The sequence below is a fragment of the Amphiprion ocellaris genome, chromosome 24 (assembly GCF_022539595.1).
Source record: "Amphiprion ocellaris isolate individual 3 ecotype Okinawa chromosome 24, ASM2253959v1, whole genome shotgun sequence".
Taxonomy (NCBI): domain Eukaryota; kingdom Metazoa; phylum Chordata; class Actinopteri; family Pomacentridae; genus Amphiprion; species Amphiprion ocellaris.
The window spans coordinates 14,212,728-14,237,012 of NC_072789.1; the positions used below are offsets into that span (position 1 = coordinate 14,212,728).

The 24,285-nt window shown below is 40.9% G+C and overlaps 1 protein-coding gene across 1 annotated transcript in view; it reads left to right on the top strand.

The window, feature by feature from the left end:
* Positions 1 to 24,285, top strand: part of LOC111581816 (nck-associated protein 5-like) — a 155,340-nt gene that overhangs the window by 87,595 nt on the left and 43,460 nt on the right. Inside the window, 2 exon segments of the mRNA XM_035957365.2 lie at positions 5,260 to 5,393; positions 20,370 to 20,460. Coding sequence (XP_035813258.2) covers positions 5,260 to 5,393; positions 20,370 to 20,460 — 225 coding nt within the window.

Sequence of the window (24,285 nt, forward strand, 5' to 3'; positions counted from 1 at the left end):
GAGAAGTGCTACTCTCTAACGGAGTGGCTCTCCATGATAATTGAATTGATGGAGCCCTAGGGGACACAACACACTGATTTTTTTTTTAGTGAATTAAACACTGTTAAGACTCCACGTTAGCTCACATACACTACCGTTCAATAGTTTGGGTTTACTTAGAAATGTCCTGTTTTTTTCAGTGAAGATAACATTAAATGAATCAGAAATACAGTCTAGACATTGTTATGAATATTCTAGCTGGAAACAACTGACTTTTAATAGAATATCTCCATAGGGGTACAGAGGCTCATTTCCAGCAACCATGACTCCTGTCTTCTAATGCTACATTGTGTTAACTAGTCATGTTGAAAGGCTAATTGATGATTAGAAAACCCTCATGCAATTATGTTAGCACATGAATAAAAATATGAGCTTTCATGGAAAACATGAAATTGTCTTGGTGACCCCAAACTTTTCAACAGTACTGTATGTTCCTCTAAATATTTCATCTTTTTCTTTGAGGTGCCAAACAATGAAGATCCTAATTGCAACTGAAGCTCCTTTGATTGACATTTAATTAAAATGTTTTTTTCTTTAATCTTTCAAACAGAAATGCCACTCTTTTGCACACTTTTGTCTTTGTGAAAACACCTGATTTGTCTCTAGCACAGCGAGTCTGACCTGGCATTTCGAATACACCATGTGTGCCAGCGAAGAGGCCAAATCCTCCTCGTGTTACACTTTCATTTGGATTCAGTCTTGCTGACGAACACGCACAAACAGCCTCGTAGCATGTTTTATTTATGAATGAAGAAACCTGCGCGGTGCATTGTGTCCCTGATGTTTGCTTTAGCAGCGAGCCACGGATCTGCTCCCGGCCCCTTTGATTAGGCAAAGAGCTCCAACTGAGGGGGGTTTCTGTGTAATGAAGAGATTATTGAGCCCCCCGAACTGTACCCCAAACCCTGCATGAACACATATACAGTCGCAGATGGACATCCTGCAGAATCAGACGCACTGCACACATGCACTTAACCTGATCACACTACACTGCAGCCTTTCTTTTTATGGGAGACAGGCACAACAAGCAGAGGCAGAGGTCTCTAATTAATTTAGAGTCCTTGGTGCATCTTGGACGGTATCAGGGGGGTTCAAGTCTTCTAGTAATTCAGCTCGGATGAATACTATTACCATCTAATGCTGTCCAATTACCGAGCCAAGCTTCATTCCGGGCTCCACTGCAACTAATACAGTTTCAGTGCTGCTGTACATCCCCGTGTATGTTACAATATAACACATAAATTAGATGTTTGCTGCTTCTTTCATCCCAGATTTTTCATTTGTGTCAGTACATTTTGTGTAGTGAAATCAATACCATCTCGCAGTCCATTCAATCTCAAGGAAGAAGCCTGGTGATACATTTGGTCATATCTAGATGGATACATGTTTTATCAACCAGGAAATGAAACCAGCCTTGACTGCAGCAGAGGTCACATTTAATCCTGAAACACCCAATCTGGGCTGGTTTCAGATATATGGCTCAGTAGGCCGGTATAAAACCCTGCCTGGGCCATTTTATAGATTACTTGGTCTATTCCATTTGACATTGCTTTTTTCAAAGCACTGTATTGTTTGATAGAGGCGGCTTTGGTGGAGCTTTTGTAGTTTTATTCCAGGAACATGTTGCCCTCTACAGGACAAACCTGGCTATACAACTCATCCAGGCCGTGACAAGACAGTCAAGTCGGAGGATTATCTCCTCAGAAGTGGTTGGATAAAGAAGATAAATGTTCTCATAGAAAGTCGCCAAGCATGTTTTTGTCTCTGTCACATCCCATGTCGATGTTGACTTTAAGATATCTTCCCAGGGCATTTCTAAAGGCGTGTTTGTCTTTGTAGCTGCAGCTCAGGCGTGTCAAAGAATATGCTTTCAATTAGCATACTCCTCACCACAGAAAAAAGTAAAAGAAAGTTGCTGTAGACAATAAACATTTCAACTGAGAGGAAAAAAAACTGTAATGTATTGCGGGGGATTTCTGGCCGCATAAAGATATGGTAATGTTTGATTTAATAGCCTCGTTAAATTGCAGAAATTATATATTGAACAAAAGCAATAGAGGGCTTTTACGACAATGTAGACTATAAATCCTGTGTTGTTATTGAGGTTGTTGGCAACACTCTGTCAGCAGACACATAGTGGTCGGTGGTTTATGCCTGGGGCGTTCGTTGGGCCATGTGGGCAACAAAAATCAGGACCAAAGCTACTGTGCTTTTATTTTGTGTGTGGGTGAAAATCCAGGCCAACAATACTCTGCACTTTAATGCATGCTGTGGTACTAATAAAAAGGCCTTTGTGCTTATTTGCATTGAGATGAAATTCAACTAAAGTGGAGGCTGCAGTTTTATGCCATTATTATTATTATTTTGGATATCATCAAAACATATTTCCATCCTTTTTTGTTTGTTTTTTTCACTTTGCCATATTGTGCATGCAACACGCAGGTATAAAAATAAGAAAAACATTCTTTTACATGTTGCATGACCTATTTTCCTTCAAGAAAGAAGCCAGAAAGTCGGTTGGTTTTTGTCCAAATATATAGGTCCAGCTCCTGGCAGGGGGATGTACTACTTTATGCCTCTGTATGACTGGATTTACTGCAGCCATTACTCCTGACAGGAGGAGCCTCCCCGTTGGGTAAAGAGCCGCTCCACATAGTAGCCATGAATTTACGGCCACAGTGAAGACCAGAACTGGTTTTAATGGTGACTTGGGTTTAATATTCTCTCTCGCAGACCAGTTAAAAACTGCTTTTGTGACAGAATTTCTGCCAAGTAACAATGCAGTGAAATATAGCTGTTTATTGGTAGAATTCAAGACAGTGTGGTCAGAGTAAAAGCGGTTATTTTCGAAGCTGTTCAGTAATTTACAGGCATACTTTCCAGTTGTTTTGACATTTTTCTTTGCAATTTGGTTTTATGGTGCAGCTTTAAGTCACGGTTGAACATGTTGATGATAGGCTAAGCATAAAGACAAACCCCATTTTGAGGATGTTTCTTCTAAATACCAAGTAAAGGACATTTTTTTTGGCCTGACTACATTATTTTACACCACTAGATGTCCCCATAATGCTGGTCTGTGAGGAAGCAATCTCTGGAGTTGACACGGAGTAATGATGGACTGCTTGGGATGGAGAGGAAGACTTTCAGATGAGGTTTAGCGTAAGAAAAAGGATATTATTTCTGACTGACTGCTGAATAGAAATCTCTTGACAGGCAGTATGACATGTATTTACTCATCCTTCAGGCAGATGATCAAGGACTGACGGGATCATGGTTACCTGAATTCACAGCCAGAGAATGATGAAGAATTTGATTATTACAAACATAACAACATGACAGTACTTCAACGTTTAATTGGTTTTTGGAGGAAAGCAATTAGTGATAAGGTTCAGCTCAAAGTCAGATCTTTTATTTGGTTAGTTTGTGTTTATTCTGACAGAATTTAGGAAATATGTTGCTGCACCGACAATTAATTTATTTGGGAGCCAGAACAAACTATTTTGGCTGAATTTAGAGAATTTCAAATGTTTTCACTACTGGAAATATTTGTATTTTTACCCTCAAAGTAATATCTAACCTGGGAAGCCATTTTAAAGATTCAGTATCTCCAGAATAGTGACACCCACAACCATGACATTTGGTGAGACAACAGACAAAATAATTCCCAGTAGAGTCAAATGATTAATTAGCAATTATTGGTTCTTTAAAATGAAAAAGAAAGTGCAAACTTTCAAATGAGGGTAGTATTGGGGTCCCAGAGGTCGTATACAGTATGTTTATAAACCGTTCAAAAGTTTGGGGTCACTTAGAAATGTCCTTATTTTTGAAAGTAAAGCAGTTTTTTTCAATGAAGATAACATCAAATTAATCAGAAATGCAGTCTAGATATTGTTAATATGGTAAATGACTGTTCTGGCTAGAAACAGCTGATTTTTAATGGAATATCTCCATAGAGGTACAGAGGAACATTTCCAGCAACCATCACTCCTGTGTTCTAATGCTACATTGTGTTAGCTGATGGTGTTGAAAGGCTAATTGATGATTAGAAAACCCTTGTGCAATTATGTTAGCACATGAATAAAAGTGTGAGTTTTCATGGAAAACATGAAATTGTCTGGGTGACCCCAGACTTCTGAACGGTAGCATGTGTAATCATATTTCATACAAAAATGCAATTTTTGGTGGACATGTATATATTTACCACATATCAAATTCTACTGAAATGTCAACCAAAGACTGTATTCATGGAAGGAAACATGGTTACATCTATCTCTATGCCCACAACTGTTTGAAAATGTTGCACTTTTTTCCATTTTCAAGAGCCAGTAATTAAATATTTGGCCTCTGCTTTAGTCATTTAATCATTTGGATTAGCTGGAAAGAATTTTGGCTGTGTCCTCACCAAATTTAATGACTCTGTGAGGGGATATTTAACCCCTCTAGTGGTTTCCTAGGTAAGCTGTTTTGCTGAGGGTGAAAGTACTCTAATTCCCAGGTCTGGAAGCATATGAAATTCTGAAATTGTTAGTTTTGTGTCCCAAATTACAAATACATACACTCTGAGCAAAATCTTACGAGCTGGTTCACAAATAAAGGCAATCTTGTATTTTCTGCTTACATTTTGTTCAAATTTTGACAGATGGTTTATGTGTAGAGTGACAGAACAGGGTCTGCTTTGGTGATAAATATGCTGTTCATTGTATTTTCTGGTCAGTAGACCTGCAAATAAAAAGGAAGAGAAAGATTGAAGCACAGGAGACCAGGCTCAGAGATCTCATTTGACATTTACTGTGAACTTTCTGTCTTAGAGACAGAAGGACGGCGAGGTTCATTATGAACATTTCAAAGTCACAACAAACTACTGGAAGCGATGCCCATCTGGCAGCCTGAATGTCATCATGCCCTTATTTTCTTTTTGTCTCTTACACCTAAGACATTTTAAAAAATGGCAGGGCCTGGATGTATTTTAAAACCAGACAGACTTTGAAACTGTCATCACAGCTTCACAGATGTTTTGCTGATCACCTCCTGTGCTCACTTACCCTTCAACCAAACATGGGTCAGAGATCAAGCAAAAACAGCAACTTTAAAGCTGTCAGGGATTCAGAGATTTACACCCAGGGACAGTAAATATGGCGTATGACTTGAGGATGACCTTTTTAGCCTTTAGGCCGCTGAGAGTTAACCATTAACCCTTCATCTATTTCTGTTTGCCAACAGCGAGAAAAGCTGATCCACGAGCTAGAGGAAGAGCGACGCCTGCGACTGGAGAGCGAGAAGCGTCTCCGGGAAGTGACCGAGGAGTCCGAGCTGGGACGGGCGCAGATGGTTTCACTGCAGCAGAAATTCTCCAGGTAAAACTGGCCTGAAAACTGGCCTGAGAGTAGGTTTGATATTATACAAGAGTCACTATTAGTCAAAATTAAAACAAGTAAAAGACTTACTGCTAAGTTGCTACTCAGTAAACCTGTGTAGGAGATATAGAAAGTGGTGTTTCTGGTAATATTTTGCTTGAGTATTTCAATTTTATGGAACCTTATATGTCATTTCAAAAAGAAATCCTGTATTTCTCTTTACCGAACAGCTACAGTCACAAAACTGTTCCAGAATCTTACAAAAGCTGAGGTTCAGAGTCCCCACCCAATATCTGTAAATGTTTCCAGTTATTTGGATTTTATTACTGTATCTAGCAGCTATTATTGAGTATAGAAAATTAATAGATAAAGAATCTCCTCTGAGTTATAAAAAAAAACATTTTAAAGATGTGCCCTCACATGTTTCTGAACTGTCTCCTGACACAAAAATTAGTACTTCACAAGTCATCTGCAAGAATTTGTACTCACTGGAGTGATTAGTGATGGTTTGCTTTATTTAGACTCCTTCACATTTCTTTATGTGGTGTTTTTAAAAGTCAAAGCATCTGCGTCAAGAAGAGCAGTAATTAATGTTTCTTTTGAGTCATGTGAAAGCTATGGTTGGATATGTAAATCAGTTTTATTTGGAGTACGTAGCTCAGAAATGACAAATATGTCTTTTAAATCTGATAAAGGCTTCAAGTTGAAGGGTTTTTAATTAAAATGCCTTTAGACACAGAGTGCCTTGGATTTTCATACCTTTGATTGCAGTCATTGTGGTAAGATGCACTCAACACTTTTCAGTCTTTCGAGAAGTTTTTCACAATTTGTACAACATTAAACAGCTCTGAGGTAGTACACTGTAGGAAAAACATGAAATTGTACTGATTTTTGAAATACTCTGAAGTACTTACACATCCAATGTAAAATACCACAAAAACACCTGTAACTACATTTTTCCATTTTTAAAAATGTTGTACTTGTTTTATCACATGAAAATATCATATCCTATTATTATGATTATGATTATGATTATGATTATGATTATTATGATGATTATTATTATTATTATTATTATTATTATTATTATTATTATTATTATTATTATTATTATTATTATTATTGTTATTATTATATTGTTTTTGCACTTGTAAATATCTTTCATTAAAAAGTCCAAAAATCGGGCATGGTTCCATGGAAAATTAAGGCTAAAAAATGCATTTTACTTATGGAAAATTAATGTATTGCAAGACAATTTATTTTGCAGTAAGTTTTTTTTTTGGTACACCAGCTGCTGAAATATTACCTTCTTTTTTTTACAGTGCAGCAAGCATGTGAATGGTTGTCAGTTTTGATATATAAATGGTGTATATAAGCAATCTTATCCACAGAGAGGCCACGTGACATTGAAATCACGAAAAAAAAAAAACATTAATTTTGGTCGCATTACAGTAGCTACACTAAAGTAATGGGCATCTGCAATTCAATCTGAAGACACCAAAATAGACCTAAGAAAACCGCTTTTACGTTGTCTTTTGAACTGGCAACAAACAATCAAAAAAAGGATATTTAAGGTTATATTGGAATGTGTGGCAACCTCGAACAGTCGATTGATTTTCACCTACAATTTCCTGCAATCAGCACTGTCTTTATAACCTTCAAAATCGATATCTGGTCCCTGCTCTTTCTTTTCCTTTGTTTATTTTTTTCCTTCTTTCCATTTTGCTTCAGTACTTCAGTGACATTTCTCTTGGTCACTTGACCTTGTCATCAGCAAAACGAAAAAAAATTGCCGATGCATTACTTCGGCTTCGAAAAAGAGAACTTATAAGGCGAGAAGTGCTCGAACAATGCTCTTGTCTTTACTTCACTAACCTCTATTTCATGAGTTTGTCCTCCACTGCGCAGCTTGCTGGAGTGTGACAGAGAGGGAAAGCAAATCAAGACTTGGAGCTGAGTTGATGCCATAATTAGGCGATAGGCATTCAGTGCTTTACTTATGCAAAAAAAAAAAAAGAGAAGGAAAAAAGAAGTACAGAGGATTTCACATTAACTTCTTATCTTCTCATTAAGTTAGTGGAGAAAATCCTGTACATTTTAATGGTCCCAGTGTTATAGTGCAGACGAGGGCAGAGTCACCGCCAGGGGAAGAGTAAAATATTTAAGAGCCATTCCAAAGATTTATCACATATTTAAAATGTTCCATTGAAGCCTCTGAATTACGCTCAACAGTGTTGCTCACTTATGTTCAGCCTCCTTACATCCGTTTTATAAAAGCAACACCCTGCAGCACATTCATACAGTTTACACTTGAGAGCTGCTGAGCTTTAACCGCAGCGGTTAAATGCCTCGCTCAAGGCTCCTTTAGCTGCAGTTTTTGAAGGGGATAATCACATTTTCGGTTAATTTTGCTTTGATTTGGATGGCGCAGAAAATGGCATATGAAACAATAGTTTATAGGCAGTTTCAAGTGGGTATAGGAAGCCTTTCAGAGGCGTATAAATCATCATGATATCCTGTGTAAACCTGTCTGAACCAATTTTATATTAGCTGGCTGCACCTGTCCACATCTTTCATTTAGGTTACAGTTGATATATCTCACTGCCTGACCTGTGTGTAGACTCAGTGCTCCCTGCACAGGTTGCCAACAAAGTGTGATAATATTTGTGTGGATATAGTGCACTCCCTCGTCAAGTTAGACTTTAAAAGGTGGGGGGGTCAACGTGGAAGTGAATTAGTAGATAGGAAAGTGTTGAAGTGAAAGTACTGCAGTTCTATTAGGAGGGAAATATATAAAGCCCATCCCTGATTGGGTTCTGCACAGGTCCCCACGGAGACAGATGAATTTGTCGCCATGGCAGTGGTCGCCCAGATGGATGGGTCTCATTGGGTATCCGGCGGGTTACTGGTGCTGTATCGAGACTGTTGCTCGACAATATAGACGAAGACTCCATTATGTCCTTAAAAAAATGCTTATCAAAGTGGGGACGTTCCCTCAACCTCGCCAGCACGTTCAGCTGTTTTCATTCCAGTGGTGTCGCTCATTGTCATCATGCTGGATTGCTGTAATTTCCGTGCGCCCATGTCCTCAATGGTTCTTGCGTCTCCTGAGGGGAGCCTGAGGTTCAGCTGCTTTTACCTTCCACAAGCTACAAAGATATCCCCCCCCACCCCTTCCACCTCCACGCTAACAAGCTAACAGGATTTCAGTCTCACTGTCAAAGTCTTAATCTTTGTTTAAGCGATGCTGGTGCTTATCTGAATGTGAATGAGCAGCGAGCAGGTCTCTGAAACGTGCGCATGGAGTGTGTTTACGGCTACCTGGTCCTTCAGTGGATTAACGTGCTTACTTGGCAGCCAATAATCTGTGGCGCTGGGCCCTGGTGGCAGATGGGACATCAGTGTGGTCACTTTAATTAGCGACTTACAAGCCAGTAAAAAGAAAAAAAAGAAAGAATAAAGATAACTCTGTCACCAAGCAATGTCATCCCAGGAACCTTTGCCCCACTTGCATCTCCTCCTCGCTCTGCTGTTTCAGTTATTGGCTTATGGATATACCCCCCACGTGCAAGCACATGCAAAGACATGCACCGCTTTATATGCATTTGCTGTCAGCCAACAGGCGGCAGCTAGTCGCATCTCTGCTAGATGTGTCCCCTGAAACCTGCAACCATCTTTCAATTGATTTTGCCTAGTTATTTGTTGTGCATTAGGGGAATAGAAGCCTCAGTTCATCAATGTGTCTTGCGAGATAACACTTTCAAATCATGTTAGGTGGACATCCAATCTTTTAAATAGGCTGGGATCTGTTTGACCTCAGGCAGCAATTGATTTGCGTATTGCTAATTAATTGAGGTTGTGCTCAGGATGATGACGATGAAACGGACGCCCCAATTTGTATCATAAGAGAAATGTTCTAGCAAAGATATCAAACATAGTCTTTTAAATGGATGCCAAAAATAGGTTCCAGTCAGATTTAACTAAATTTCCTTTCTTTTTTTGAGCTTGCTGCTTTTATGATGTATTACACCAGGAGACAGCGTTGTTCTGTGATGATATGAGACAAACGTAATGAGCTGCTTGTTAGAGCTGCAGTATCACACAAAAAAAGACACGTATGAACAAACAGCCGTATCCACAACAAACAGCAGAGATCAGACAGTCGCCCCTGCAGCCAGACAAACTCCAGGGAATCTCAGCTTCTTGCAGCCTTTGTTTGCGTTTTCGTTTGTATGCCCCTGTAGTGCTTAGACTCTTTTTGGCAGGGGTAACATTTTCCAGAATTGCCAGAACTGGAACAACCGGCTTTTCTTTTTCTACCTTCACCCACAAAAAAACAGCTCAATTTGCCCATGTTTTCACGGCTGAGATCAGAAAGTCGGCATTCCTCAAGTGACTGGCCACTCAGCTCCAGACGTAGGTGTTCACACATGCCTATAGCCACTCTTCCACACACACGCCCTCCCCCAGCCAGTTGGGCTCTTAGCCCGGTGTGGGTCACATGCCCAGCCCCTCCTGACTTGGGTCAACCCCCTAAGGCTTCACCACCACTAGCAAGGCCTGCTGTCATTAAACTCCAGCGGATTAGTTGGAGACTCCAGCCCACAACTCAGCAGCCTCCTCGGCCCACCCTGGACGTCGAACGACTCCACATGGGCGAGACATTTAAAAAGCCAGGACAGAGGAGGACAAGGGGTGAAAAGATGGGGATGTGATGAGGAGCACCAGCACTTAAAATCTTGTCCTTCAGTAGACAAGAACTTAAAATTAGTGCGACTGAATGAATTGTAGAGACAGAAATACAATCCATCGAGTGTGTTTGGATGTTTATCCTGCAAGGACACTTTGAGGCCTTGTCTACATCCTCTCTCCATCCTGTGCTACCACACTCAGACAGGATGAAGCAGACAAGAACATGGGGGCTACTGAGGGCCCTTCGTTCACGTCTGGCTTGAAGATGAGGGAAGCAATTTTCAGGTAATGACCAGAACTGCAGTTTAATTTTACCCATGAATAGGACCAAACTTTCTCAGTCTTTTGTCGGCAATTTGTTTGGTTTCCCTTCACTGAGTTTTGTTTTGCTTTCTGTGCTTATCCTTTTAAAGACTCCATTGTAGTCATTCCTCTGCCTGCTGTGGAGATTAGACAGCAGAAAGGGGAAAGGAGAGGCCTTGTTGTTGCTCTCAAATCTACACACACACCTTGGTTACAGAAGCTCAGGTCCGATGTGTTTTTCTGTTCCGCTCTCTGTAGGGCATTCAAGGTAAACCAGTTTGAAAACAAATTCCTCTTGGCTTCATTTTGCTGTGCCGCTGGATAACACTCATTGTCACTCAGAACACATGTGCGCTCATCGGCAAAACCACGGCGTTTACAGCCAACCCGGTCCACTTGACTTTGAATCATTACTGTCTTGAAGAGTCCTCTTCGTGGCAGGATATGGGAGACTTACTGCTAGACTAACAACAACAGCAGATGATGACGGGTGTTTCTGCACGTTACTCAGTGTGTGAGAACATGTGTGCACACATGCATAATGCATATTCAGTGTCATGGCCCCGATGATGTAAGCAGGCAGGAATGGCGGTGCTTATCGAGTCTGGACATGTTGTTTAGACAGTCACGCTCAGGTTGAGATCCCTCTGTGGTCCGCAGAGTAAAGTTTCAGAGCCGCACTCTATGCATTCATGTGCTACTCTCATTACTGCTGCATTGGACTGCACAGCTGGACTGGTGAAGGCTAATACACTCAGAGAGGGAGCTGAGTGATTGCACTCTGTTTGCAGATCAATGCCCTCTCTTCTAATCATCCAAGCATCCAGCCACGCCTGGCCCAAGTGTTTTAATTTGGAGCATTTGAAACAGCCCTCCCCACACCAACTGCATGCCTTGGCGGCTACAGGATTTAGCCAGATGAATCAGGCCCCTGTTCAAGACGACACATCTGGGGTCATTAACAGGATGGAGGGGGGTCAGCCTTTTGAAGTTACTTCCTTACTCCTGCCCAATGGGGATGAGGGGCTGTTAAATAGATAATAGGTGTCTGGACTATTCTGGGAGCACCTCATATTTAAAGGATTTATTGGTCCATTTCAGCCTCTCTCTTTAACTTCCAAATTTGAACAGGGAATTATGCTTGATTGAACTTAATTTAGGTTATTCTACTCTATCACTTGCACTAAATTACCAGCCCATAAGAGGACTTTGCTATAAATCTGCCAGTTTTTCCTTTGAAGAGAACACAGTCTGCTCATTTACCAAGCAGGACGCTGGGTTTCTGTGCCAAAGCGCAACCTTTTACTTGCTTGTAATTGTGTCAAACGATCACAAACACTTGTGTACACCCACTCCACCCCAGCAAACTTCTGCCTTGGATTAAACATGCTGGTTATGATGTTTATAGGCTGTTTGAAAGAGGTCAGATTACAAGCTTCTGCGGAAGTAGGGCATCCGTGCTCGCATCACAGGAGCTCGCCTGTTTTTTCTCTCTGGCTTGTGAAACTGGTGCTCACAGATTGTAGCCTAAAGCCAGAAAGCATGTAATTCAAACTGACCTCATGGCTGCAGTATAGATTTGGTTGTCTGGCAGCTGACACATATACAGAGCTGCTCTTATACTCTGTGTATCGTTTTTTTTCATAATCAAATTCTTTGAAGGGTCACTTCACCGACCTCTGCCCCTGCAGTACAATTGAGGTGAATGGATTTTTGTTTGAGAATTGAATAATTGTATTTCAAACGTAATATTGTAGTCATCAAACCTCATTTGAATAGAACTTTCTGAATAGTTCCAATCGACTGATATGGCTGTTGAAGGTATTGCCTGTTAAATGTAAGCAATGCTAATGACATCACTAAGTTCATGATCAAAATTGTGCATTTAATAGCCCAAATGAGGGCGCTGGAGTGTTGCAGAACAAGACATCTTTATGGCAATTTATTATTTATAAGATACAGAATGCATTCATATTTTTGGACAGAAATCCAATCAGGATGTTTTATCGACAAATCGTTTCTCCGTTGTGTTCCGATACTGAATTATAGATGAATAGCTGTAAAATAGTAGTTATTTTTCTCTGCAGATATATGCATCATTTCATGTGTGAAATTTCAGAAAATAGTAATAAAAAGAATTTACCCAGTGTTCATGAAGACGCTGTCAATTAGCTTGTTTTGTCAGTCGAAAACTCAAATTTACTATCATCACTTTGAAAAAACACAGAATATCCACATTTTCAATTGATTTCTTTCTTGCTTTTGTTCACAAATGAGTTTAAACACTGATCAAGTATGAAAACGGTTGCCATTGCACTTTTCATCAATTGACTAGTAACTTAAAATCAACAACTTGTTTCAGCTCAACGTAAGACTTGACTTGATTAGGTTTTACCAAACATCCTCACCATCTTGACCCCCCAGTTCCCAAATGGCCCTCTGCTTGGGAGATTTCGAAGCTCCTTGTGTAAGTAATGGACTCCATGCTGTCATCACGACTAAGGTTTCCCACTGGGATGTCTTCCTTAGTCTGTATCTCTGTCTCACATGTGGAACACACATGTCTGCAACCCACTGGGGAGATCGTCTAGAGGCTCCAGTGAGATGCTCCCCAGGACCAATGGCTCTCTTATTGCTAACTGCTTCCTCTGGCCAGAGGTGAACATGTGGAACCGCCGTCATGAATTTGCACTCTAAATCCCTCCAAATGTAGCGTAACTGCTGGAGGGATGAAAGAAGAACCTAAATCTGGTTCCCTCCATATGTCCGTTTTAATTTACACTCTTTACAGACTTGTCCTCAATTGCACCCAGTCAACAAGAGGCACTTCTAGTAACGTTGTTTTGTAGTAATTCTCGAAAGCCAAGAAAAGCAGAATGAAATATGACTGTCAGGAACACTAAATGCTTTGGCCTCTTGATCTCTTCTTCTCTTGCATGTGTGTCTTATTGGTACGGTTAAAGGTCACGGGTGAGAGTCAGCGGTCAACGGTCACAAGGGCATGGACCTTTGTAATGCTACTCCGGTGTAACACGCATGACTGATGCGTATGACTTTTACAGCTCTGAACTGTCCTCAAGTCTCTAAACTGCACCAGACATGTCACCAAAAACCTTCAGTTTGTTTCCCCTTCTTCATTGAGGTCACGTCTAAGAAAGGGTCTCCTCGCATGTTTTCTGCAAAACAGCTCTAAGAGGATAAGGGTGGCTTAGCGTCGGGTTAAGCTAGGCAATCACTCGGTGGGCGTACATAAGTGATTTGCTGGAAAGGAGTATGAGAGGAAGAATGGAATATTTCTGCGCTAAAACAGACAGTTTTGCAGTGGCTTGTTCAGGTCAGATAATGCGATTGTGGCTGTCGCTGGAGCAGTCACGCGACGGCCCCCGATGGCCTCGATTCAGCTGCACAACCAGGTGATTGTTCTCCCTATCATTTCACCGGCTTGAGGATATTCCAATTGTTCACCGGTCAAATCTGATTAGAGGGTCTCGGTCAACCTGAGCCTCTGACAGTGCTGATAAAGTGAGAGTGTCAGCAGAGTCAAACAGAGAAAAGCTGAAGCTTCTCCACATATCTCTGGCACATTCCGCTGAAATGTTTGTGTCGGTCCATTTAGTTATTTCACTCTGATCCTCTTAATTCCTGTTGCAAAACTTGCACTATGCTCCGCTCTGAAGTTTGAACAAGTGACCAAGAGTTTTCTGCGAGGAAGGAAAAACAACAAGAGTGCACAAAAGGCCATCCTTTTATTTTTAATTCAGAATATAGACACAGTGTAGCTCATATGTTGCTGCCAAGGAATGCTGGCAGAATGATTTTCCAACCGTGGCAGGGGGGGACCAGCAACTCCTGCTTGTTCTGAGCTGTAAAACATGCAAGCATGCAGGCGGTCACTGGCAGTAGAGCGATGACTAAAATTAACAAACGGGCATCTGAGAACAACATTATTGAAAAGTGACAGATCTGAAGAGAGAGGACCGATGAGATGCTTGAAGTCTGCGATGGCACGCAGAGATGTCTGATCATGCAGCAAGTGTCCTGGCATGCAGCCTCCGTGTTAGCTTTTCTTGCACGGAAAGTGTTGATTTTAGCAAAGCCAAAGCCTCTTAATCACCAGTGAAGACCCACTAGGCTATATGGACACACACAGACATGCACACACTGGCTGACAAAACGGGGGGGATCCCTGTCCCTTAGTTGTGCTTCATCCTTGCAAGTCCATCCCTGATTCCCGTCTGATCCAAGACTACCAGCTTGCTTGCCTTCCCAGCAGGGGCCCTTCTCCTTTGGAGAGGGCTTAACATGGGACATATGGGAAAGTCTTTGCCTGCCAGATCACTGTCTTTGCACAGGGCCAGTGTCGGATAATGACATGCCGGAGACACGGCAAGTAGAAAACGAGAACAGGAGATCTGCTGTCAGACTGATTCGGTAACCCGGCCACGGGTCTGACCATGCTGTCTGTCGATTGAGCGAAAAGCACTGAGGCTTATATGACGACTGCATGGCCTATTTTAGCCTAGAGACCCACATTTCTCCAATAGTGTCTGGGTCACTTTATAGCGCTGCAAGAGCAGAGTGCTGTTTGAGCAATCGGATGTCGCTACATATGGAGCTCAGGGATGTCTGCACAGTGTTTCTGGCTCTTTTCAGAAAAAATGGCAGCGTTAAAAATGGAGAGAAACTCAAAATGGGGTAAGTTTCAAGCTAACATTGTCAGCTTTTTTGGAGGTTTGTGGCTCCTTTGATCATTTTCAGTTCTGTGCAGGAATTTGTCATTGAAGCAGCTGAGTAAAGCTTCTGCAGCTGAGTTGAAAAAAAAAAACCTCCTTCATTTGAAGTTTCTCATTGTGACTTCTGGCTGCTAAAGAGGAAGAAGATAGGAAGTTTTGCATACGTTCACAGCGGGTTTGTCAGCCAGCCAATGTTTCACCTCTAATTGCCCCAGCGTGTTGTGATGATGCATCGCTTTGTTCACCTCTGTGGATCACCGTCGGAGCTTTAGACAACCTGCAACCATGCGTGTTTTCTGTGTGTGTGTTTGCGAAAGCGAGGGGAAGATCGTCAGACCTCAGGCTGAAAATTGATTGGAGCCTTAATTGTATTTCCTGGACTGCTGACGAGCGTCGTGCTTGAAATTCAGCTCGCGCGACACGAGGGTCACGAGAGTCAGAATTGGCTTTCGCCTCCACGTGCTCCCCCTCTTTAAAACACACATATTCGTCCTTTCTTCCCCCTCTTCTCCTCTGAATGATGCCTTCAATAGGTCGTCGGCAATCACTTTGAGATTAACCACACTGAGCAAGACTATGTGTTGTATGTAAAGTAACGCTCTGTCATCTGAGAGTTATATTCCATCCATCATAAGCATTTAGTGGAGCCTCTTTCACATGTAAATAGGTTTTAGGTGGTTGAATTTACAGTTATGACAAATTACATTGTTTATTCTATAGGATGGTTTTTGCTGGGAGCCTGTCTTGCTCTGTACTTAGCAGGATTTACTGCCTTGGATGCATACATTTGTTAATTTTTCTTATCCTTTTGGAACACAGGACTTCATAATTAACCCTCTCACAACTTGCAACTGCTAGTTCCAGAGGACACTTAACTACAGAGCTCGATTGGCTGTTCTGTTGCATCCTCTCAACCTGTACTATAAGTGGGGTTTTTTTGGAAAAGCTTGAAGAGCTACAAAGATTGAGGAGGTGAAGAATACAGTGAGTTTTTTAATGTACTGGAGGAATATATTTTTCCTCCAAGCTGACCCACAGCAAGAATGTTCCTCAGCACCACCACTATTCTTCAAAGTCTTTCTGTCTCCGCCATCAAAAGGCTCAAGTCCGTCCAGTGAGATGCCACACGTTTGTGCCTTCAGTGACAGGAAACGTTTGAAATTGAAGCGGCATGGCTGCTCCAGAGTTCCGGGGGTCTGTTTAGCAACACAAAGGCTCTCTTTCAGGTGTGTGTACACAGAAGCACACCCACCCAGACGCCTCCCTCCTCCTCCAGCCACAACACGAGGAAGCAGGCAGGCTGAGGCATCAAAGCATTTCTTACCATCCTGCCACTTAGTAATGCGAAGGTCACCAAGGCCTTGGCAGTCATAGCGAGCTCGCTGTCTAGAAGTTGTGCAGATACGACTGTGCATGTTGGGCCACGCCTGCAACAAAAATAAACTGATGCCGTTCATTTAATTTTACATTCATTGCTTCCCTGGCTTATTTGGTCCGTGTTTTTTTATGCATGCCGCATTAGAATCATTTTAGCTCCATCTGTTGGCTCGCCTAATGATATTTCCACTGTTTCTCATTTCAGTTTAATTCTAAATGCCTCCCTCTACATATTAATCAGATATTTTTCTAATTTTACTCCTGTTGTGTAGTGGACAGAATAGTTTTGGTCCAGAATGAGGAGAAAGTGTTGAAATTTCCTCAGACAACCTTCTGGATTTTTATTTTTTTTAAATTGCAAGCCACTAATCTTTTAGAAAGACTTAGCTCCATGATTCAAGTGTTAGAATATCACACAATAGGCACAGACTGTGGATATATCTATAGGAGGCTACCTGCCCAAATCCCCCCAGTCCAAGGACTACCCTGCTTGTAAAACTGATCATGCCTGTCCGCTAGTCCTTGACCTAGTGTCAGCGTCTCCGGACACCAAAGCTGTCTATGTCTACGTCCTCTTTGCACTATAGGTTGTGCTGATTAAGGCCAGCATTTAAAGCAGGAACTGGAGCAATCTGCCACAGCCCTGCTCGCCTCTCTGACTGTTCATTCAGCAGCCATAGCGGCCTGATTACAGTCGGCTTTATGGCTCAGCCTGGACAGATGGTGTGCCTTGCCACGTCCTCCCTTGCCCTGCCCGCCTTGTGCTCATTTTCACCCACTACCACACAGCCAATCACTGAAAAACTACCAGGAACTTATTATGTAACAAAACTTAAATGCAGCATAGACTTGCCACACTTTGGTATGCATAAACGTTGTTTAAGTTCTTCAATTTAGACACTTAATGATGTGAAACTTCCAGCATCATTGATAAAATTACCAATGATGTTGTTTTCAACCTTCTATAGAAAAAGGATGCATTATACAATACTAAAAATAGTTTAGCCATTCTGGTTTGGGGTGATATAATATTTTAAGCAAGCTAAAAAGATGTACGTTAATGCTTTAACTGCAATTATCAGAACCAAATCGTTTTTTAGCGTCGTACATCGTCCTTGAACTGCTCATCTTTGGCAGGCATTCCATTTGTGAAAACTTGAAATTGTGATATTTTATCAGAAATATTATATTACAAATATGTCAGTAATAAAGAGTTTGCTTTAAACAGATTATGTAAAAGAAAATGAAAAATTCAGCACCCTTGACTCATGTCAGCAACAGTTGTGACAAAAACTGCGGGACTTTTAGCATGAGCCGGGCTGAACTGTACAGAAAAGTTTTCTTGTGGTAGTCCACATACATCTGTTCCATTAATATTAGTAATTCTTTTTTCAACAAATCCATACACATTTACCCTGATAGCAGTAAATGTAAAGGACTTGCAGGACACAGTTAAACTTTTTGCATTATTCATGCACTTCTGCCGTGGGGTCTTCTGTCACACAGACAAACACATAAATCATGGGTTTGGGACCAGAGAGACAAGAAGGTGATAGTCCTTGCTAATGTAAATGGTGTGCAACAGTGTGGGTGAATCCCACTGTAGAAATTGGCATGTAGATTATTTTTTTCAATTTTAAATTTGTGAGCCTGTCTTGCTTAACTTCACCGTGAATCAAAGCACAACAAGACAGAGAAAAAGAGGACAGTATCATGAAATTCAGATGAATCCTACCTGACAATGTCAAAGCCCTTCTTTTGTCAAGATACTTCTTTTTTTTTTTTTTTACAATGGCTGCCTTTCACTCCGGTGCTTGTGAATGTCAGCTTTATCTCATCATTTCCGTTTACATGATCCCAGCTGGGTCCAAGATTATCTCACATCATTTATCTACTGCTGTGGTAGTCTTTTTTCTTTCTTTCTTTTTTTTTTTTTTTACAGAATCAGAGAGTGAATCCATGTTGGGTCAAAGTTCACTGTAAAGCTCGGCAGATAAAGATGGCATGTGGGTCTTATTCAGATGGAAATAGGCAGAGGCATTTTCACATGCACTCTTTGCCACCTGTTTTGCATGTAGCTTGCAGCAGCACAAAATAGAAGCGCAGATTGTTTTTGAGCAGACCAGACCTTGAAGGTCAAGGTTACTTGCTGGGTGTTTACTGCTGTGATTGCACTTAATTCAAGCCATCAGCAGACACATATGCAGCTGTGCACTGACACATGGCTAAATCTCACACAATAAGTCGGTGAGTATTATGTTTGCACATTCTGCGCTCAGTGAAGTCATTTGGACAAAGTGTTCCCCGCACCGTGATCTGAGCAGAAGTTGGGATCCAATCCAGAAAAATTACCACTCATCCATCTTGCATCTCTGGCACAGATTCAGTCCCATTCTCTTTTCATTTTCACCGTGGGCTGTATTTGTGTGTTTGTGTGCACATGCTTATGGAAAAGTATAAAAAAATAAACATCACAATTGAAAACGCAATGATCCATTACAAACAACAAACACTTCATATAGCTTGAAAATAGATCTCACCATCAGATGTTTTCAGTGGGACCTCTGGGTCTACTCATCAATTTGAAGCTGCTGATGACTTTGGCGTCACATCATAAGCTCCTCTGGCAAGCTGTCGAGATTTACAAACATTTGGACTTTGGCATCAAAGTTAGAAAAAATATGTAATAATTATATAGCATCTTAGGACTTGTGTGACAAGTCCTTCAAATTAAATTACAAAATCAGCTGTGGCCATGCCCTGTAGAAAGCTACATTGAAAGATTTTGTTGATCTGTCAGTAGGGTGCTAATATTGGCAATTGCCTTCTAAAATGATAGAAGACACAAACTAGTTGGTTAGGTTTCAGGAATGTTCATAATTTAGTTCAAATCAATTCCCAGTCACTGATTAAACCCTGAAAAACTTACCTCTGTGTGTCAGAGTTACATGTTCAGAAGTTATTTTCCAAGAAAATAATCCCTTCCTGCCCTAAAATGGTTTAGATGTAATGCTACATTGTGGCTTCCTTTTAGAATGTGCAGATCTACACAGTCCCCGTCTCTTTCTCCTCATACCTTCCATATGAACCGTTTGCCACTTTCCACAGATTGAGCACATCGGCTCACCTTTAACTCTACTCAAACCTTATAAAACTACTCTAGTCTAAACAATGGAGTTGAAAGTCGTAGTATTTGACTAATTGAGTCATAGCTATTTCAACTGGAATCCAGTTCTGAAGAAGAATAATGGCACAGAAAGCTCCACCCTGCAATTTGACAGGATTGATTCCTTAGGCTTGTTACATATGAAACCCCAAATGTCTGAATCTGTTTTATCACATTCAAGATGTATCTTGCAGCATTTAGAGAACATTATATGGACATGTTATCAAACTTAAAACCTTGGTTTTTGGGCACCTAGATACGACTGTGCAGGCAACCCATAAACAGGGGTGATAGTCCCCAACATAGCAGCCTGGGTTCAATTCCCACTCACGGCTCTTTGCTTCAGGTCTTCTCCCTACTTTCTTGTCTGCCTCTCTACTAACTTGTCTAATAAAAGGGCAAAAAACAACTTGATTTTCATCGGAAGGGGTCTTTAAGGTTGTGACAACATTGGGGTTTAAGTCTTTTAATTTAGCAGCAGGGCATGTTCAAGTCTGATGTTTTGTTGACCCTCTTGGCACCCCGACATCCTCCCTATGTAGACCTAACTTCTTTCTTTGCTCCTATGGCTGTTGTTTTGACCATCGTGCATGGCATTGTGTAAGTGCAAATGTAAATACGCAATAATGCTGTTGGAAGGGTCTCGAGTATGAGTTGCGTAAAAATACCTGTGAGGTAACACAACTTTATGTGTTCTGTGTGCAGGATGGAAGAGACGATGCGGTCGCTGCTGCAGAATCAGGGTGTCCTGGAGCAGACTGCTGTGGATACAGTGGACATCATGAAGGCCTACAGGGTAAATCACCATCCCATGAGTGTCTTCCATTCTTCCTGGGGTCAATACAGACACACTAAGATGACAGTAGTTGTCTGGAGAGAAGTCGTTCTTAGAGATAATCTCAGGAAAAGCCATGAAAATTGTTTAAAAAAATGTAAATACAGTCAGTTATTTTCTGGGTTTATTTATTCATTTGCCAGTAATTATTTTGGAGGAAGAGATATATTTGTTTATATCTCACTCTTCCTATTTTTCAACTCAGATATCCACAGTGTTGAATAAAGCCAGACTGAGCCAAGGTGAAAGCCTTCATTGCCGACCCTGTTACATAAGAGAAATAGCTGCTGGGATTCAGCAGAAAAGCAGAAAGAATAAGTAATGCCATATATTTTTTGAAGCACTGGGTCACCTTTGGGGTCGCACTTCACAATTTGGAGCTGAACATGTTTACACAATGTGCGAGCTCTGAATTCTGTGGCTTCAATCTGTCTATCATCAGTGTGATGTTATCTGAGGACCCCAACTATGGAGAAAAAGTACTTTTGCCTCTAGCTATGTTTAATACATTCATTTTTTTTTTTACTTAAAAATGCCCAAGACACTCCAAATATATATTAAGCCTCTGTGGTGCTTTATTTCTTATATGTCACACTGGGAGCACACAGTAACCACAGTGTGCAATGACCATATTATCATTTTTAACATCCAGCAGGTGAAATGAGTGCGAAATGCCTGCAGGGAATAGAGAAAAGGGCATCACCAGTTCATGAAGTCTGCAATAAAAAGAGTGTCTTTATAAATCACTACATGTGTATATCACTGTGAATAAAAGGCAGAAATAGATGGAGAAAAAAAACTTTGAATGACGAGCGCAAATTAAAGTGACCAGAATGAAAAACACCGTAAGATTAGATGTCACCTGTTCTGCTGCTTATACATTCCAATGAGTGTGAATGGAAGTGAAACATGGAATTATCAGCCATGATAAGTCTGGAAGTTGTCCTGAGGTGCAAAAGCTTTGTCGTAAAAATATGACTAGACAGCAAAAGTCTTATGAAATGAATCCCGTTTATTAATATGCAAATAATGTTTTCAGTGCACACAAAATAATCCCTTACTGGGTTCCCCACCACAAAAGGATTATGTTGAGAAGAAACTGTATAGTAATGATAGGAAGTGGAATTCGGAAAGATGGATGGATGCATACTGTAAATATTTTAGGCTCTGTTGACCCAGGTTCAAGCCAACTAAATATAAGTGGAATATTTATTCAGAGGAATTTTTTTTACTCCCATAGCTAAACATTTAAAACTTCTAGATGACTGGTAAACTGATTGATTCATTGACTGATCATTTCAGACCTAGAAGGTTAAACTTCAATAGCAAATGTAAAAAAAAATAAAAAGCTTGATAAATATCAGTGGCCCATTCTTTTGTCGGAGGAGACAAAAATACATTTGTTTGTCTCAGATGAGGTCCAGCATGTTTGGTTTTAACTTGGCCGTGACGACCACAGTAAAAGCGTAGTCCTGACAGTGAAGCATGGAGGAAGGACAGTAACAATATGTGGCTGCATAAGTGTAAAAGGCAAAAGAGAGGTGACTTCTATCAGTTTATCAACCGATTTGAATCCAATTGGACACCTTTGAGATATTCTAAATGCAAAGCTAGGAGACTAGCTTGAATCATCAAAATAAAGATGAACATACGAAGTACTGACAACTGTGGGGCTTGTATTTTTATATTGTATATTTTACCTGTTGGTTTTTAATTATACAGCATACCCTACTGTTCAACTTGGTGAACTATTCAAGGGGATTCACTTTTGACTCATTTGATATTTAGTTAATAATACACAGGAGCTAGCTTAGCTTCATTTTGAGACATGAAAATGTAGTCTTGACTTTTACGGATGTCACATAAACCTTCAGGGAAACGATCATAGTCAACCAATTTTGATGTGTGTGTAAGAAGAGGATAAAGAGGACAAACACTTTATTTCCACAGTGATGTGTAGGATGTGCTGTATGTAGCCATACTTTACTCCTGTGATCAGCAGCGGATGGGCATTGTCAAAGAAAAAAAAAACGTAGAGGGTTATTATGCTATTCCCACTTGCTATATAACCGAACACCATCCATTCCTACGCAGCGATGTGCTTCTCCTGCAGCTGTATTCTGTGTATTCAGCAGACAAACTCAATAACTTGAAAGGGCAGCATGAGGGACAAGGTTCCCTCCTCTCTCCCACTCCAGACTCTCTCTGTGGAGATTATTACTGAGCCCTTTAACGCTGTCTGATGAGCAGTCTCTCAAAGCAAACCACAGACTTCACAGGCAAACTGGCAAACAAAAGCAAACTTAAATCCTTGACTATAAAGTATTGCCTCAAACACTATTGTCTGATGAAATCAAACAAGATTGAAAACCTAATATGTGTTTAGACGAGATTGAAGCGGGCTGAAAACGAAGTGTTCTGAAGGACATCATTTCCGATTCCTATTGGGTGGGAGCAGCAGCTTGTTCTCTGCTGCATTTGGATATATAACATCTGAGAGTTGCAACCATCCATCAGTACTGCTACCCTCAATTTTGTCCAGCACATTAACCATGGGTATCTCCAGGTTTGACAGTTATCTGTCAAAGCTCAGCTAGGGATGAAACATTTATTGCATGTGCACTGTGATATATCACATTCTCTGTGCCATTTGAACCAAAGCTACCATTGCTTCATTCACAGTCACATTATAGATATAGTTCTATTCACTCACAATCTGTCTTTTACATGATACAACAATACCCATCATGCAAAAGACAGATTGTGAGTGAATAGAACTTTTTTCTATATATATAACTAACATTTAATGGACATTTAAGAGATAAGTAATTATTGTGTAGAGGATTAATCTTTTGGTTTGGTTTTTATTAAAGTTGGCAGTTAACCTATTAGAGCAGCAACTAATGACTTTCTTCATTACTGATTTATCTCAGTTATTTTTTTTGATTAATCATTTAGCCCACTGGTTCCTGACCTGAAAGTAGGGGTGCCTTAAAGAAGTCCAAAGATAAATCGGAAGGGTTGCAAGATGATTAATTGGTCACGAAGGAGGAAAATTTCTGCCTCTAATATTTATTCAAGGGAAACTATTCAAGCAATTATGTGGAGGAAGTAGCATTTTCATTCCCAAAATCCATCAACATATTCAGTCTCATACAACAAGGCCAATGTTAGCCAGGGTTAAAGCTTCTACATCTGTAAATACACAAGGGTCTGCTAAGGTCCACACAAATGTATTCCCCATGATGCCACTCATAGATTTCCTGTAGCTCAGTGTGGTGGCTCCAGGCGTCACCACCTCTGCAGTGCCGAACTCCTAGGTAGTCAAAAAATTAGCAAGGAGACGGGCCATGCAAACGCCTTTAGGACATGGACTGTCCTGTGATGACACCCACCTGTCATTCAAGATGGCGTTTTCTCATGGGGAGAATTCCAATCGTTCCTCTTCATGGCAGCCAACCTTGCAAATGAGAGACCCATTGATGCAAGAACTCAAAGCAGAGAAGACTGTATAGAGTACATCACCCCAAATTCTCTGCTTTTACGACGTGCAAGTCCAAAGGGAGACCCTGGAGATTTCCAGTTTGATGGCTACCCCTACAAAAGACTTCAAAGTATCCAAGCGGAGGTAAACAAATTTTGGAGGAAGTGGAGCCAATTAGCTGGCCCTAATGTGTTCATAAGGAGCAAATGGCACACCAAAAATCGAAACGTTGCTGTTGGAGATGTGGTCTGGTTGGCTGACCAAAAAAACCTTAAGAGGACAGTACAAGCTGGCTAGAGTGG